Source organism: Chanos chanos, chromosome 6 (assembly GCF_902362185.1).
Source record: "Chanos chanos chromosome 6, fChaCha1.1, whole genome shotgun sequence".
NCBI classification, from domain to species: domain Eukaryota; kingdom Metazoa; phylum Chordata; class Actinopteri; order Gonorynchiformes; family Chanidae; genus Chanos; species Chanos chanos.
This window is the reverse complement of record NC_044500.1, coordinates 34665245-34680763: the sequence shown is the minus strand read 5'-3', so window position 1 is coordinate 34680763 and position 15519 is coordinate 34665245. Positions and strand designations below refer to the sequence as shown.

General features: G+C 40.9%; 3 protein-coding genes across 3 annotated transcripts in view; 1 reads left to right on the top strand and 2 right to left on the bottom strand.

Annotated features, from left to right (window-relative positions):
* Positions 1–115: 115 nt before the first annotated feature.
* Positions 116–5604, top strand: cfap107 (cilia and flagella associated protein 107). Its single transcript, XM_030778685.1, has 4 exons — positions 116–321; positions 1384–1494; positions 4725–4899; positions 5278–5604. Exons 1-4 carry the CDS (start codon positions 205–207, stop codon positions 5547–5549), a joined length of 675 nt encoding a protein of 224 aa, XP_030634545.1. The 5' UTR covers positions 116–204; the 3' UTR covers positions 5550–5604.
* Positions 5605–7782: 2178 nt separating this feature from the next.
* Positions 7783–10155, bottom strand: klhdc7a (kelch domain containing 7A). The gene has a single exon (XM_030778737.1). The coding sequence runs from the start codon at positions 10150–10152 to the stop codon at positions 7783–7785; it is 2370 nt and encodes a 789-aa protein (XP_030634597.1). The 5' UTR covers positions 10153–10155.
* A 5030-nt stretch (positions 10156–15185) lies between these two features.
* The window catches only part of igsf21a (immunoglobin superfamily, member 21a), a 138719-nt gene continuing 138385 nt past the window's right edge, over positions 15186–15519 (bottom strand). The window contains exon 10 of the mRNA XM_030778542.1: positions 15186–15262. Within this exon, the coding sequence (XP_030634402.1) occupies positions 15186–15262 (77 nt within the window). The remainder of the gene's footprint in view (positions 15263–15519) is intronic.

Genomic DNA, 15519 nt, shown 5'->3' with positions numbered 1-15519 from the left:
CAGAAATTTGTAGCCTCTTAGAGCTCTCACAGCAGCTTCTCTAGCTCAGAGTGTTTGTGGTCTCCATGGTAACAGTAAACTAATTCTTCCCTTACTGTGGCTATGTCACAATGAAAACCTGGTGGTGTGCAACACTCTCCTGTAGATGAACATCTTATCATGTTGTAATGTGTGACACCATCAGGAGCAGAACATAGATGTCACATGATCATGGACAACAAAGCAAAGGAGTACAACAAATGGAGCCAACCTGGCTGGCGAATAGAGCAGAAGTATTCCAACAAAGTTCTCATTGGTAACTGGATGGAGGAGAAACTACAGGTAGGCTTTACATTTAAACTACCATGGGGGCATTAAAAAGTGCTGAAAAAAAAAACCCCCAAAACAAAACGAACAGATGAATTAATATATCATATGAAATATTCATATACTTAATCAATTTAAATTGAGCTGATAATTATAATGTAAGCAAAAGGGAAAATTCCTTATTGCTTAAATGTGATTTATGTAGTTAACTTAGCATGAACTACTCAGAGAGAGAGAGAGAGAGAGAGAGAGAGAAAAAAACTGCATTGAAAATACACAATTATGATGCTGTTATCTATCTATCTATCTATCTATCTATCTATCTATCTATCTATCTATCTATCTATCTATCTATCTATCTATCTATCTATCTAAAGTAAAAATAAATGTACACTAGGTGTATTTTATTTTCACAGCCTGTGTATTGCTTATTGCACGACTAAATTTGCGCTATCCATATACACAACTCTTCACATTTCTATAAAAGGAATACGATTTAGAACCAATCAACTGGATATTTCTTAAATCTGCCCTATAAAAGCAGAGAACAGCAGCAAAAACATCCATTTTAATGTTTAATGTAACAAGCTGTGGGAAGCAGGACAAATGCGTTGACCAAATACAGTAATGTGAATGAAAATCCCAATGCCCTGGATCGTGCAAAATTCATCATGCATGTCACATTTGTAGCCCCACTTTAATATGTGTCTCTGAGTTATACTTTCAGGCAAATATTAACAGTTAATGCATGTCACTGATCCTCTTATGGTTGTTGTCCCATCACTGCATCTGTGGCTGCAGTCCCAGTGGTCATTCAGCTCTTCAGAGAGCTTTCAGATGTATGTAGGAGTGATATCTGAGAGAGATGTACAGTTCAGCCAGGTCAGCATATTCTCATGGAGTGAGAAACTGGAGAGCAAGGTTAATGTCATCACTGAGAGGCTTGTAAGCAGAAGTGGTTGTACAGAGATGTGGTTAGAAATACAACTTTGATTGATATGAATGTGTGAGCTATGCTGAGTTTGGGTTTTGTTTACTGTCAGTTCCCTCCATCTTGTTTTTCTCTGTGTGAGATAGTTCACTCGACAGAGCAGGACAGCAAACAGCACGCATCGGCTGGACTACAAACCTCGGACAGAGCACAAGCCAGATGTCATCGTCAGACGAGAAGCCCTGCGCAAATCAGAGGTTAGGCCACAAGTTCTGAACTTTGCACTATATATTTGATTTCCAATCTAATCAGGGCTGGTTGCAGGGTGCGATGACTGAGGGGGCATTTGAGATTTGTAAGGGACAACATTTTCTAGTGTAAGATTGGTCTGAGTTACCGTGATGCAGGCTTGGATGGGCATAATAAAATTTAACAATGCAGAGAGAGGTTGGAATTTTACTCACCCTAATGCCTTGTCCACTGACTCCCCTCCCTCCACTGTCTCACTTCTTCTGTCCTCTCCTCATCTCTCCCTACTGTTAGTATTTCTCTCACTCTCTCTCTCTCTCTCTCTCTCTCTCACTCACACACACACACACATACACAAATAGAGAGAGAGGGAGCATCAATGACATAAAAAAATATAAGGAGAATAATCATGCACCCTATGGTTCTATTGGCTTACATGTGAGACACAGCAAGAATATGCAAAGGTTGGGGTAGGTCAAAATTTATATCATCCTATCATTTCAGAAAAGCTGTAATCGCCTTGACTTTGCATTGAACTTCCGAAAGAACTTCCATTCATTCTCTCTGAATCTTGAAGTAAGATCCTACTTGCATGCTAGTTGGATTAACTGGGTTTTCCTCTGGTGTATTATGCTGCCTCTGTGCCGACAGAAAATGCCCATGAGGGTTGAAAACGAGTTCTCACATGTAGCTGTAGATGCTCTGAGTGTGAGCCCGTGCCTAAATGAAGTGTAAACAGTGGGCATAGCGGTGAAAGGCCCAGACAGCTGCTGCAACACATCGAGCGGAGTCCAGTTATTCCTATTGGATCGAGCGATTTCGTTTTGCACAAACTGAGCAGCAACAGAAAATTTGGCTTCCACCAAATCTGTTTTGGTTAGATCCAGGAGTGGCTTAACCATTGTAGTATTGAGAAAATCCTTGTTGCCGGGATCTAAGGCACAAACTGCTAGGACCAACTGGCTGTTGAGCTCATTGAACCTTTCTGTCATTTCTCCAATCACAGCATCTAGGGTGCTGAAGAAGAATCTTTTGCATTTGGTCTCGTCTGCCCCATCATTCTGCCCTTTCCATGACAAAGTCTTCAAGGCCCCTGTTCAAACTTTCTCGCCATTTTGCCCTCAGCTGTAAATTGCATCCGACCCACAATGCCTCAAACTCGCTATCACATCTCAGCCACGCCTTTTATCACACTAAGCACAAGTTTCACCCCTGTGTAGAGGTCAGTAGCTTTAGCCTGAAGAACTGTTTTTGCAGGATCCAGTGGCAGAAAGATCTTACGTACCACTGAGGCAATGATTTGGAAATCAGTTTCAGTCACCGTCTTGGCTAAGGCTGAAGCCTCAAGTTTTATGTCAGTGTTAAACACGCCTCGTGAGCGATCATTGTCGATCAGAAGGCTGACAATTTTGTCATAGCATCTCGCAATGACCGATGCCACGGCCAGGTGTGCCGTCCACCGTTGCTCAAGGAGCCTTTTCAGTGTTTCTCCGGTGTACTGAGCAGCCACAGTGGTTTTCCTGACAAACCTGCACAGCCTATCACAAACATCAAGAAATTACTGAAGAGCATTTTCAGAGGACAAGTCATACACAACTACTAAAAGACTACTAAATGCAGCTGATGGTTAAAACAGTGAATGCATGGTATTTCCCTATTCAGTTTGTCCTGCAGCACCTCTTGCAGGCCCCCTTTTTTCCAGACATCACACTAGCACCTTTGTAACACTGACTTAAGATCATGTCTATGCCAAGGCCGATTTTAGTTCTGTCAGCGTACAATTCGTCAACGGCAATGCATCCAGTTCTCGACTCATTGCCATAGAGAGCAGATGCTCACGCACTTCATTGCTTTCAGTAAGATAGCGGACGACAATGGAAATATTTTCACAGCCGGTTGGACTTTTTGTTCCATCAACCTTAAGTGTATGCCAGGAGTCTCCTGTTTCGTTCATGATTTCCTCCTGCACAATCTCACTCATTAACTGTATAATCTCACTTTGAATGCCACGAGAAGTGTATGTTGCGTTGGCTGGTATGGTTCTGAGCACCTGAGCAAGTTCAGCATCTTTTCTCATAGTGTAATTCATTAATGACAAAAAGAGCCCACTCCCTTCGTGTTCCATTGAATCAACTCCATCCAGTGCACCCCTCAAAAGAAGCCTATTTGATGCAAGGAACTCAGTTATACCAATAATGGCAGACATGTACAACTGATTTCTCTCTAGCTGTCCAGCAATCGCTAATGTTGATACCTCGGTTCCTGTTGCACTATATTTGTTTGTTTTTTTCCTTCCAAAGAGTGGTGCATGTCACATGCTCTTTGGAGGATTCGTGTCTTGGATCCCTTAGTGGGATCCATTGCATGCCACCAATTACTGTAGCCTGATAGCACAAAAGCCTTATCTGTGCCAGAGCTAAACTTTCGGCAGGTGAAGCAGAAGGCTGCATCCAAAGACACTGAGTATTCTAACCATTCTCCTCCTGAGTACCGCTGTTTATTAAATGCTCAGTTATTGCCACCAAAATTCTGCGATGGATAATGTTCGAGACAGACCTGGCTAGGGGACTCTATTCCGAGGTCGTCCGTGGGGACATGCTGAGAGGAGACGCTGCTACCTGGGGCAACGGTGGCTGATGCTGACGCTTCTGGCTCAACTGAGAAGTTTTTTTTTTGAGGAGACTGCTGCACCATCTGAAGAAGCAGCAACAGAAATGTTTGGCTTATTAAGCCAGCTTCTAATATCCATTGTAAGATTAGTTAGATAAATATATTTTTCTCACTGGGCGTCGGCACTGCACATGCACTCAACAATAAGTTCTACAAGACATCAATGAAAACCACTCCCGAAATGTTTATTTTACAGGTTGGGTTAAATGGTACAGGCTGGCTGCATATTTACCCCTGCCCCTCCGCCAAAGACAACAAGAGGCGTTTTTCCCACGCACTAACTGTATTTGCGCAAGCAGGGAGTGGCTTTGCTACAATCATACACAGGCACGAACGTAATGTGTACATTATGATTAAGCTACAGTTAAAACTGAGGGGGCAAAAAATTTATCTGTGCCCCTTTTGCCCCCCCCCCCCCCCCCCCCCCCCCAGTCAGCTTCATGTTATGTATGAGTGGGGGAAAAAGTGGTGCTTTATTCAAATATGTACTGCATAAATTTTCCACCCACAGCTTTACACTGAGGAACTGATGTTATTTCAGTCCTCTATTTGTTTATGTGTGTTCCAGGGTCTCCCTGCCAGGCTGCTGCTCTCCCACCATGGTACTCCCAGGTCACACTATCTTGTCACCCTCTATGATGAGATGTATGGGCGTCGAAATAGCACCATTCTGCCCACTCTGCGCTCCTGGAACTCGGACAAACTGGCATGGGTTCCTGAGAAGTCAGACCACCCAGTCAAAGGTACTAGAAGGTTCTTATCCACAACAAAACGTCTAATTAAGGGATTTTGTTGAGAAATTCCCAACAGATGAATGTGAACCATTTAGTTGTCTTAAATAATATAAATTGAAGAAAAAAAATGTTTTCAGAAACATTTCTGTTAAAAGTGTCTGATGAACTTTTTACACTGTAAACACTGAGTTAGGACAAAAGTAACAGTGGTATACAGTTAAACAAGAACAAGACACAAAGCCTTTGATTTGTTCCAAATCTGTCATGAGTGTAATTAATGACTGCAGTGAAGAACAGCTGAGTCTCCTACTCCCTTGTCTCCTCCCTCTCTCCTTTCTCTCTCTCTCTCTCCGTCTCTCTCTCTCTCTCTCTCTCTCTCTCTCTCAGTTCCTCCTACTAACTTTGGTCTGCTGGAAGCTTGGCATGCTCAAATACAGCAGCAGCAGGCAGCTGTGCCCACACTGAGTGTGTACCGGGCAACATATCCGTTGCACCCACTAAGTGCTTTCTGCCAGCCTCGCCATGCCAGTGCACCACGTATGCTCTCTGGCAGTCTACGTCCCACCTATTGCAGCTCCGAAAATCTGAAGCTGAAAAGCCAACCCTGCAAGCAAGTCCCCAATAACACATCCAGCCAGCCCCAACTGCCTTCAGTGTAGACTCTTTCATCTCACCAGTACTCCACACATCAACCACCACCCATGGGGAAAAACTCTTCAGAAAGAAAAAAAAAAAAGAAAAAAAAAGCTGTTTGTGCTTTACACGTTCACAGTCTGAAGTATGGAAGAAGAGTTAGGCAACATGTTTTGAAATGAAAGTCAATAAATATGTATGTTTGAATGCGTGAGCATATATGTACGCATATGATGTGTCTGCGTGAGAGACAGTGACAGAGAGAGAGAGTATGTGTGAGCCCTTGGCTATTTTAATATGTGTCTGGAAAGGAGGGAGACAGAAAAAGGCTATGAGTCATGTTTACCAATGCAGAGGACGGTGGCCTACAAATTCTATTTCTCAAACACATTTCTGGGCACTGTAATGTGTTTCATTATGGTACCAGAATAGCCATGTAGAGAAATCAACAGTTCAATTACACTGTACCACTCATGAGAACCACAAGCTGAGACACTCGAGGAAAATTCAGAGGGGACTTATCAAACTCCCATTCCATTAGACATTTAATTACAAGGAATCAGACACTTTAATTACAGTGAATCAAAGATGCTCATATTTGATGGTCAGCCATCTGTGTCACACGTCTCATGCTGTCTTGTAATGCAGATGAAGCTCTTTGTACTCCTCTGTTATTTATTAGAGCATATACTGGCTGTCTGTGTGTCTGTTTGTGCTAGCTTTTTGAACACTAAATCAGACATTATTCCTAAGGGTTCCATCATATGGCATAGCCACATGATGGCGCTATGGCAACACACCACTGGCAGGAAGGCCTTAAGCTACTGGTCATATACCATATGCTGCTTGTTTTTTCACACTGCTTTTGTCTCTTGTTTAGCAAACACACTAAATTCTGATTTTATGCAGTTGCCGTGCTCACTACGTTAGATAGTGATAGTAACAGTAATAGTAATAGTAATCGTAATAGTAACAGTAATCCTAAATACAGGATAAGTGAACTTTAAATTCAGTGAATATACAAGGAACACAAATGATTTTTGCCATATCAATAGGTGTTGTAACTGTGCAAGAACTATAAAACAGGAATTTTCAATCACAATGGAGGAATTGTTTATTCACCGGACAGATGGTGATTCTGTTTTATTTAACTATAACATACAGATTGTAATGCATTTTGACACTTCCTTTGAGTAGCTCAGGGGATAATAATACAGTCCTCAGAGAGACACCAGTTGCGTAAGAGCAATAGGAAGATTTCAAATTCTTAATGGAGGCTACTTCATAGAAGACTAGCTCTTCAAATAGTTCAAAAGAGGGAAACCTGAATTTGAAAATTAAAATAAGAAAAGAACAAAAAATGCGAGGACATTCTTTTCCTTTGTCATTATCATACATGCAAATTCAAGTGTACTTTTAAGTTGAGTTAGATGGAAGTGTGGAAGAGTAGAGAAAATATCATTTTTACACCTTTAAATTAATCCATACATTCTGTTAGTCCATTAGTCCACTAGAACAAGCAGCTGCTAGCAGATCTATCTTTCACAGATGATTAATTTCACACTAACCATGCACCAATTCAATGAGACTGAGATTCATTGAGATTACTTCAACTTGCATTCATTTTTGTTGACAATATACTTTGTTTGGGTACATATGTTTTTTTTTTTTGTCATACATGAAAAACTAGTTTTGTCTCACATGAACTTGGAACAAGTAAAGAATTAAATCCTTTCTTAGAGAACCCATTAAAGGAACATAAAGAGTAGTTAAAATGATCCTAAACAGTGGAAAATACATGATATTTTTTGCTAATATGAATTGAATATCTCCATTCAAATGCAGATCATATTTTTTCCAGACCCCAGAACCTAAACAGTTTACTCATGCTTTGCTCTAGTTGCTTTTATTTTACTTTCCATGTTTCAAAGCATTTTAGTTATGTGAACCACTTTGAGAAGTGGTACTAGGCATTAGCAAGATTTAAGACTTGACATGGATAGCAGAGTGGATGGAAAGTCCAAATAACAAACAGCTCTCAGTGAAACGCAGGGTTTAGCCAGGAGCGTGGGCTTCATAAATCTCATGCTGCACTACAATAATTGCCCTTAATAGTGTTACTATTTCATTTCTATTGCCCCTGATTGAGCTGGTTGTGCATTCTAGTAACTTATATCAGGCTTAATGCAGTCTGAGAACACAATCATCGAGTGTTTGTTCTCCTCTTTAGAGCTCTCTGCTTCAGGGATCTGACCTTGCTTATACTCGAGTTTGTAGAGCACTCTTATCAGGAAGTGAAAGGACAAAAGGAAACAAGATGCCCTTGGCTGCTGAGAGAACTTTCAAATCCTCCGCAACAAAGCTGGGAGACACATCGTCGGCCAGGAACCTCATGGTGAATTGACGACTCACACAGTAAATGATATCATCCATGGTAACACATTTGAAGGCAGGACAGTAGAGGAGACGTTTGGAGCAGCACTCATACCACAGCCGTGCCACAGCATGGTAACGGTACACGCTGATGCCCAGTGAAGGGCTGACATCAAAGCGGTAAAGGAAGTTCCTCACTGCCACCAATTCAGTGGTCCTCTCTTTGGTGCCCACCATCAGGCACTGTTTCCATGTGTTAGTCTTGGGGCTGTAGCGTAAGAGCGTGTACTTCAACGTGCCACCTGTAACAAAAAGTTCACCATTGCAAGCAGTGGCTCGGTGGGCTACGGCAAAAGTTTCATTAGGCAGTGGTGCAATGAAGGTCCATCTGTTAGAACGAGGGTCATAGCGCTCTACTGATGAAAGACATTCTCCTCCAATGGCATAGACAAAGCCCTGCAAAGCCACAAGCTTACAGTGAGGCCTGGCTTCATTCATGGGACTGATTTCACTCCAAATGGAGGTTATAGGATTGTAGCAAAATACTCTTCTTGAAGGAGCTGCATTGCGGTCCCTGCCTTGGAAGCCAACAGCAACAAACAAATAATTGTCCATGGTACACATGGCACAACCCTTTGATAAGACTTCCTCAGGTATGTGGCCCTGGAGGTGCCATGTGTCTTTGTAGTCATCATAATAATATATCCCACTGGAAGTCTTTCCAGAATCTGACTGAGATACCTGTGATAAATGCCTACCCCAATCTGGAGACTCCATGTCTGCTACCATCAGGAATCGCCTACCTCGCATGCGCTCTTTTTGGATTTGTTCCCGGTCTCCAGCTTTTAGCCTACCATACAGGTCTGGGTCTCTAAGAACTGCAAAATAGTTGTCAGACATAACTCTGAGAGCAGCTTGTCGGAGAGCGGCGTGCCCATGTTTTTTGGCCAAACACAGTGCTTGCAAGCAGTTGCCTAAGTCAAGTTTACCTGCCAGACTTTCTAGTTCTGAGCTACCTATGTTCTCCAGAGAGAAGTTTAAAAATTTGGCCCCAGCTACTGTTTCCAAATTTTGCTCATCTAAGAGTTCACTTAGGTATGATGTATCTTTATCAGAAGCTGATGGGCTGACAGGGCAGCTTTGCAGATCTTTAGATGATGACACGGGAGAGGAAATTTGTGTTGTTGAGGCCATGGATGAATGTAATGGCATCTGGAGCTCTGAGTTTGAGGCTGCTGTGATGTAACTGTCCTTTCGAAGAAGTCTATGCCTGCCGGGTCTTTTGGACTCTGGTCTGATGGGAAAATGTGGGTCCTCAGACATTTCAGCGGCTAATGCCTTATCTCTCATGATCATAGAGGAGGGTTCAGGACTGGTTATTCGAGGGATTTCCATGATGTTGCTTTTAAGACTTGACAACTCCACTGGCTGTGACTCCAACATAAAGCTGCTTTTATATTGTCCATATGTTGGGCTTCCAAGAGAGGAAGTGGGGCGGAGGTTGGAAATGGAATGTGAAGAAGATTCGACATAATAATCATAGATCTTTCCACGTACCTCAACAGTCTGGTTGCCAGGCTTTTCCAGCACGAGATCAGCATCCTCTACTTTAATCTCTGCTTTGGATAAAAAGGTAGAAAATGTGCCTTGGTGATCCAGGTTCTGCCTTAACTCCCTACCCACACCCACACTACCCTCCAACTTCCTGAATATGCATGGAGAACGGCGCCCAGTTGGGCTCACAGGGTGATTTTCATCAGCGTTAGGCAATGGCAAAGTCAGTCCTGACTTTAAATCATCTGTGCCAAATGTGTCCTTAATGTCACTAGGGGAAACATCCTCTGTAAAATCTTTTTCCTCTGCAGTGGGAACTCTCTCCTCAGAGTTTGCAGCTGTCGCACAGTATTTGAACTTGTGCAAGTCTTCTTCTGTTGTCACCGCATCATTTCTCTCTTGTCTGAGAGTGTCCTCTTCTGTGTTCTGTGGGGATTGTTTAGACTGGTTTTCTTCCACAGAATCCTCCAGAGTGCCTTTATTACACGGTTTTAGTTCCATCTTGCATTTGCTACATGTTTCCGGAGCAGTCGGATTGTTTCTGGGCTGAGCGAGTCTGTTGCTGAGTTGAGTTCGGTCCTGAGCCCTTGAGCTGTAGAATCTGTAAGCCCAGGAGATGAGCAGTACAGCAGCAACGGACAGAGTCAGCTTGCCCAGCAGCTGCATGTCAAAGCGCACACCAAGCAGATCTGCTATTGGCATTTCTGAACTGGCAGCGGACACAATCAACTGGACAATAGTTGTTTGGTCTGGAGACTGTCCTTTGCATTTATCAGCCAATTTGTTTTGCCCTTCAGCTGATGAGTACAGCAGCACACTGTCAGCTCTCTCCTGTCTTGGACAGACTAAGAACCTGATACCTGTAGGGAGAGTATTTGCATACTGTCCTCTTTAAGGGCGTGGTATAGGTAACGTTCTACCTGCAACAAATGATCATTATGGGAACTCCTAGACTTAGAGGTATTGACCTGTTGCATATTAAAGAACCCACTTTGTCAGTGGGTCTTTGCTAACTAATTTGTCCCTTAATGTTAGATACATTTCAGTATATGTGATATTTTATAATGGACTGTATAATTAGAAGGCAATTCTCTCATACACTGATAAGGTTTATAACGATTCTCACTAAAGAGAAGATGGGGAAAAATGTATTTATTCAATTTGAAATATCTGAATTTAGTAAAATCAAATAAAAAGTCCTTTGGCTATGTAAGTTAGTAAGGGTGTCATGTGTCATGTGTTTGTTTACTCCAGCACATTGCCTGAGCTTTTAACTGCTGGTCACAGGATTGTAAAGAGTGATGACACTAGTACAAGCACATGGCCATTGTGTATTGCCAATGTAATTTGTCTACAGGGTGGAGAAGACTGATACAGAGCGTTTAAAACAAGCACCTGATTAACAGGATCCAACTGTTTGCATAGTGAAAGTTGAGGATCAAAGGTCCATTAACTGACAGCTCACACACTGGAAGAGAATAGAGTGTTTCCCTATAAACGGTTCCTTGATGAGTCATGAGATGAATTGAGATTAATTACTGTGTGAATTGTTAAATGAGATAACCATTCATCATTAATATTTATAATCAGTTACATTCTTTTATGTACATTATGGTACAATATACATTTAAGAATGGTTTAATATAAAATAAGGAGTAAAAAAGAAACAATACTCCAACCTGACTTCATACAAAACAGAATTCTCACTTTGACTCAACTCTGTCAAAACGGTTTATATTAAGTTGCTGTTGTCAAGCTGTTTTCATGCTGCCTCTGCCACCAATATGCTTGACCAGGCCTATAACCATCACAAAGACTTTTTACAAAAATGCCTCAGTGAACGGATGACCCTGTGGAGCGAGTGTCTCATGGAATTTTGAACACTGCTTCTCTGACACAGACACTGTTGTGCCATCTGATAGTACAGACACCACACTTCACAAAGGAAACCTGAGGCGACAGGCACACTTAGTCGTGAATAATTCAGAGTTGTTCAACAGAGGTTTACTCCATAGATTACCATCATCTCATGTGTCTGGTGAAACATTTTGGAACATTACAGAAACAATGCGTTCGGGAGCACATCTAGCCTGGTACTGAAACTTATACTCTTAGTCTCTTTAAAAACTGAGTGCATTAAACTGTTGTAATGTCAAGACGTCCTACATCTTAAACACATCTATAGTTTTAATTTACCGCACACTATATTTCAGATACTACCAAAAAGCACCAAGAGAGAACAGAGTGAAGTGAGAAAGAGGTGGACAGAGAACAAGTTGGGAAAGAAGGAAGAGTGAAAACCTGTGGGACAGTGGCACTTTGCAAACTGTGTCAAGATAATAAATACCCATGTGACTGGGGAGAGAGAAAACAAGAGCTCAGCCTCTGCCTCTTGCAGTGCAAGTAACAGCCCTCATTTGCATCAAAAGTCTGATGAAAAATTCATAAGATAATACAGTGGCAAATATTTTTATTGTGTGGTCTTGTTCAGTCTCCTTTGAAAAGGTACAGTGCTACACACAGCAGAAATACTCATATCACATTAAAAATAACAAAACAAAACAAACAAAAAAAAGACCAAAAAAAAAAAAAAAAAAAACACTATACAATGAGCGATGACCTTACTCTTACTTTTTACTTAAAGATGATAAACTTGACATAGAACTGAAATAACATAATAACATAATATGACACATGAATTCCCTTTGACAGAACTGTAAAGTTAAATCTGATGCATAAACAAAACAAATGGTGACCTAATAAGAAGAGGACAGCTTTCTGCAGGCCTTGATCAGTGTGCATCAGCTCTTAATTATACTCAACTCTGCAAGTGAAGTCTGAATTGCATATTTAATTTTCCTTTTGTTATCATGAGTAATCGTTATGGTAACCAAATAAACAAGCATTGATCATTTACTATAAAAATAAACAGTGCTTACCTTATTGTTTATCATTAAGTATGCTAGTCATGAAGAGATGTTTGATCGTTTTTTTGTAGTGGATAAATACAAGGACTCAGTTGTGTGTCTTCCAGACATAAAATGTGATAATTTTGTAAACAAAGTAATTTTGTGAGTGTTATTCAGGCAGAATAATTAAGCCATTAAAATACAATTTGTGTACTTTCTAATGCTTTTATTGTAGCTTACAACATGGACGCCTTTCTTGAATTTCAATAGAGCTACGCAGGAACCAAAAAAGCATTGCGCTGGCTTTTAAATTCAGAATAAGAACCCACTGGGATGCAGGGAATAATTCAGAGTGTAATGACAGTGAGGGAAAGAACAAGAGAAAAAAAAAAAAAGAGAATAAAATCAAATTGTCAGAATGATCATTGAAAAAGCATTGCTCATTGTCGTAATGTTCCCTAAACATCCCACACTCATCAACTATAGAGGACTGTAGGAAGGTGAAGCTATCCCAAACAGGTTGGGCCCATCTCTCCTATTTTACTAAGCTCATAAATCTCCTCTCCTACCTAGGCTTTAGTCTTAATCCTTTAATACACGGTGGGTCTAAAAAGAGCTTAAATTGCAATTCTTCTGAATCCCAAAAAATGCATGATTACTTTGTATTCGGACACCCTGAGAGGGAGAGTGACAGAGGACAAACTTATGCAACAGCAGGAGCTAAAGGAGCTAAACACTATTGGCTGGAGAAATACTTTTCCCTAATGACTTTAATAGGGACAGGAACATTTGGGGATGGACAATAGAGGTGCTTGAAACTTGTCCAAAGTTCCCTCTTTTGAACATTTTCCAGTGTTACTGCAGGAGGAGTATCAGAAGGGCTTACTTCAAAAGCATTCGCCCATTTGAGGAAAGAGGAAATTCAAAAATCATTGAACATTTGCAAAAAAAAGCAAGTTTAAATGTGCTCTTGAATGGTTCCCAAAGTTAGATTTGATGCATGGGCAGTAATACCTTCAGAAAGGCACTTTATGTGGATGTGTAAATTCACCTAATCTGAGGGGAAGTAATCCATAATTATAAAGAAGGTTATGTCAATACAAATTAAACAAAATACCCAAATCACATGCTACAATTTGAACACATTTAAAAGTTGTGCCATATAATTCACAAAAAACATAAGACCTTTTTTATCTTTTGAATTCCATACGTCATATCCGATACACTGCTATCAATATTGAAGTCAGTTGAAGAGAAATGCATAATTGCGGTTGGATTATTGAATGTGGTATTTAACATTTTGATGCAATACAAAATACAAACATTTTCTCAACCAAAGAGGCTTACATTGTAGAAGCACACTTGAGCCATATAAGTTGATCATCTCCTTTTTAATATAGGTGATATGAAACAAATGCAACAAACCCTGTTTGTACCAAGCTTCACTTGAGCTTCCTTTGGGGTAAAGGTGGCTAACATGATCCTATCAGTATCTGTTAGGTAAGAATTACATACTGTACACAATGCAGGTCATTTAAGAGAATATGCAACAATGAAAGAATAGACTTACAGGTAGGTGACAATGTAGAGCAGTGAGGGCCACTGCAACACATCAGAAGGAGAAATAATTGTCAAACGTCACATGCACCACAACCCCAAAAAGGCAGACATACAGTATGTTATGAATTTGTTTTCTTTCCTGGTATTTAATCCCGCCATACCAATGTTTAAATATTGAACATATGAAATCGTAGACAGGAAGGCTTATTGATTTCAATGTTTGCCGTAACTCTTGGTTGATTTTTTGAAACAGTTACTGGGGATGACCAAATACAAGCATAAGCTATTGATTGCTAATAACCCAGCTTCTCTTCCTCTTCCCAGCTCCCAACTAAAACCCATATAACTTCTTTTTTTTATATATATATATACATATATATATATAGAGAGTTTTCGTTATTTACAGGGATGCACACAAAATACACTTAAAGAGGGTCTTTGCTTCTCTGTTCCAGGAAATGATGCCATTTCATTTTGATTGAAGTCCTCTTGTACATTCCAGACACAAACCGTTCAGAAAGAAGAGAAAATGTTGTATTAAAAACACAAACTGTAAAAGAATGATCTTCAAAAAAGGGATATGATCACTCAGTGCTTGTGAACCTGTGTCTGTGATAGAGGGAGGAAGGCCAGTCCTGGAGGAGCAGCAGCACTGGGGTCAGTCCAAAAGGCTTTGCATTCCTCTGTAGAGTACCTCTCTTCTTATCAAACCATAGTGTAATGACAAACACCAATGTTCAGGCTAAAAGAGTCCAAGCTTTCCTCCTTGATCCCTTTTTAAACAACATATGCTTTGTTTGTAGACAGTCAGAGGTGAGACAGTCAAAAAAACAAACAAACAAACAAAAAACCCAAAACAAAACAAAACAAAAAACGAATAGGTGAGTGAGGGTTGAGGGGGGAGTCTAAATGTGTTTTCATATTCAGTAGGTTGTTCTTTTATTATTGGCATTGTTATCATTGCTGTTGTTCTTTTAATTATTTTGACTGTTTTCTTCTTTATGTATGTCTTCACAGAGAAAAAAAAGAGATGTGGCCTCTGGTGGAGGCTCTGACTGACACAAAGTGGTTCTTCAGAGGATCAGTAGACAGCTAGAGCATATGTGCTTGTGTTTGCATGTACTGTAAATATGTATGACCTATGATTGAGATTGGGGGGGGGGGGTGCATTTGTTTGTTTGTGTGTGGGCAGGTGGCTGTGTGTGTGTGTGTGTGTGTGTGTGTGTGCGCGCACACTCGCGTGTGTGTGTTTGTTTCTGAGGAAGTTCACGTGAGCTCTGCAGTCACTGTGAGGATCAGAGCCAGCCATGTCAGTCCAAGCACATCCAAACGAGCAGCTCCACCTGGAAAAGGCCCGAGTGAAATCATTCACATTCATTCTGCACAGCTGCAATTCAGCACTAATGCACAACCCTGCCACAAATGAGCAATGGCATCCCATCCATAGTGTAGCTCAGTGGAGAGCCCAAAGTGTTTGTGCCAGTCTCTAGAGAGAGGGCCCTCAGTAATCACTGTGCATGAATTGCTTTTTTCCTGCGTGAGTGATTCTGTCAAGCTTTAGTAAAGTGGACAAGCAAACAATGACTAGAACAGAAACTGC

Excerpts from the sequence above, each read along its gene's own strand:
- cfap107 (XM_030778685.1), top strand. The coding sequence starts at position 205 with ATGATCATGGACAACAAAGCAAAGGAGTACAACAAATGGAGCCAACCT. Across the intron at positions 322-1,383 it reads GGATGGAGGAGAAACTACAG|TTCACTCGACAGAGCAGGAC; the intron begins GTAGGCTTTACA and ends TGTGTGAGATAG. Across the intron at positions 1,495-4,724 it reads AAGCCCTGCGCAAATCAGAG|GGTCTCCCTGCCAGGCTGCT; the intron begins GTTAGGCCACAA and ends TGTGTGTTCCAG.
- klhdc7a (XM_030778737.1), bottom strand. The coding sequence starts at position 10,152 with ATGCCAATAGCAGATCTGCTTGGTGTGCGCTTTGACATGCAGCTGCTG.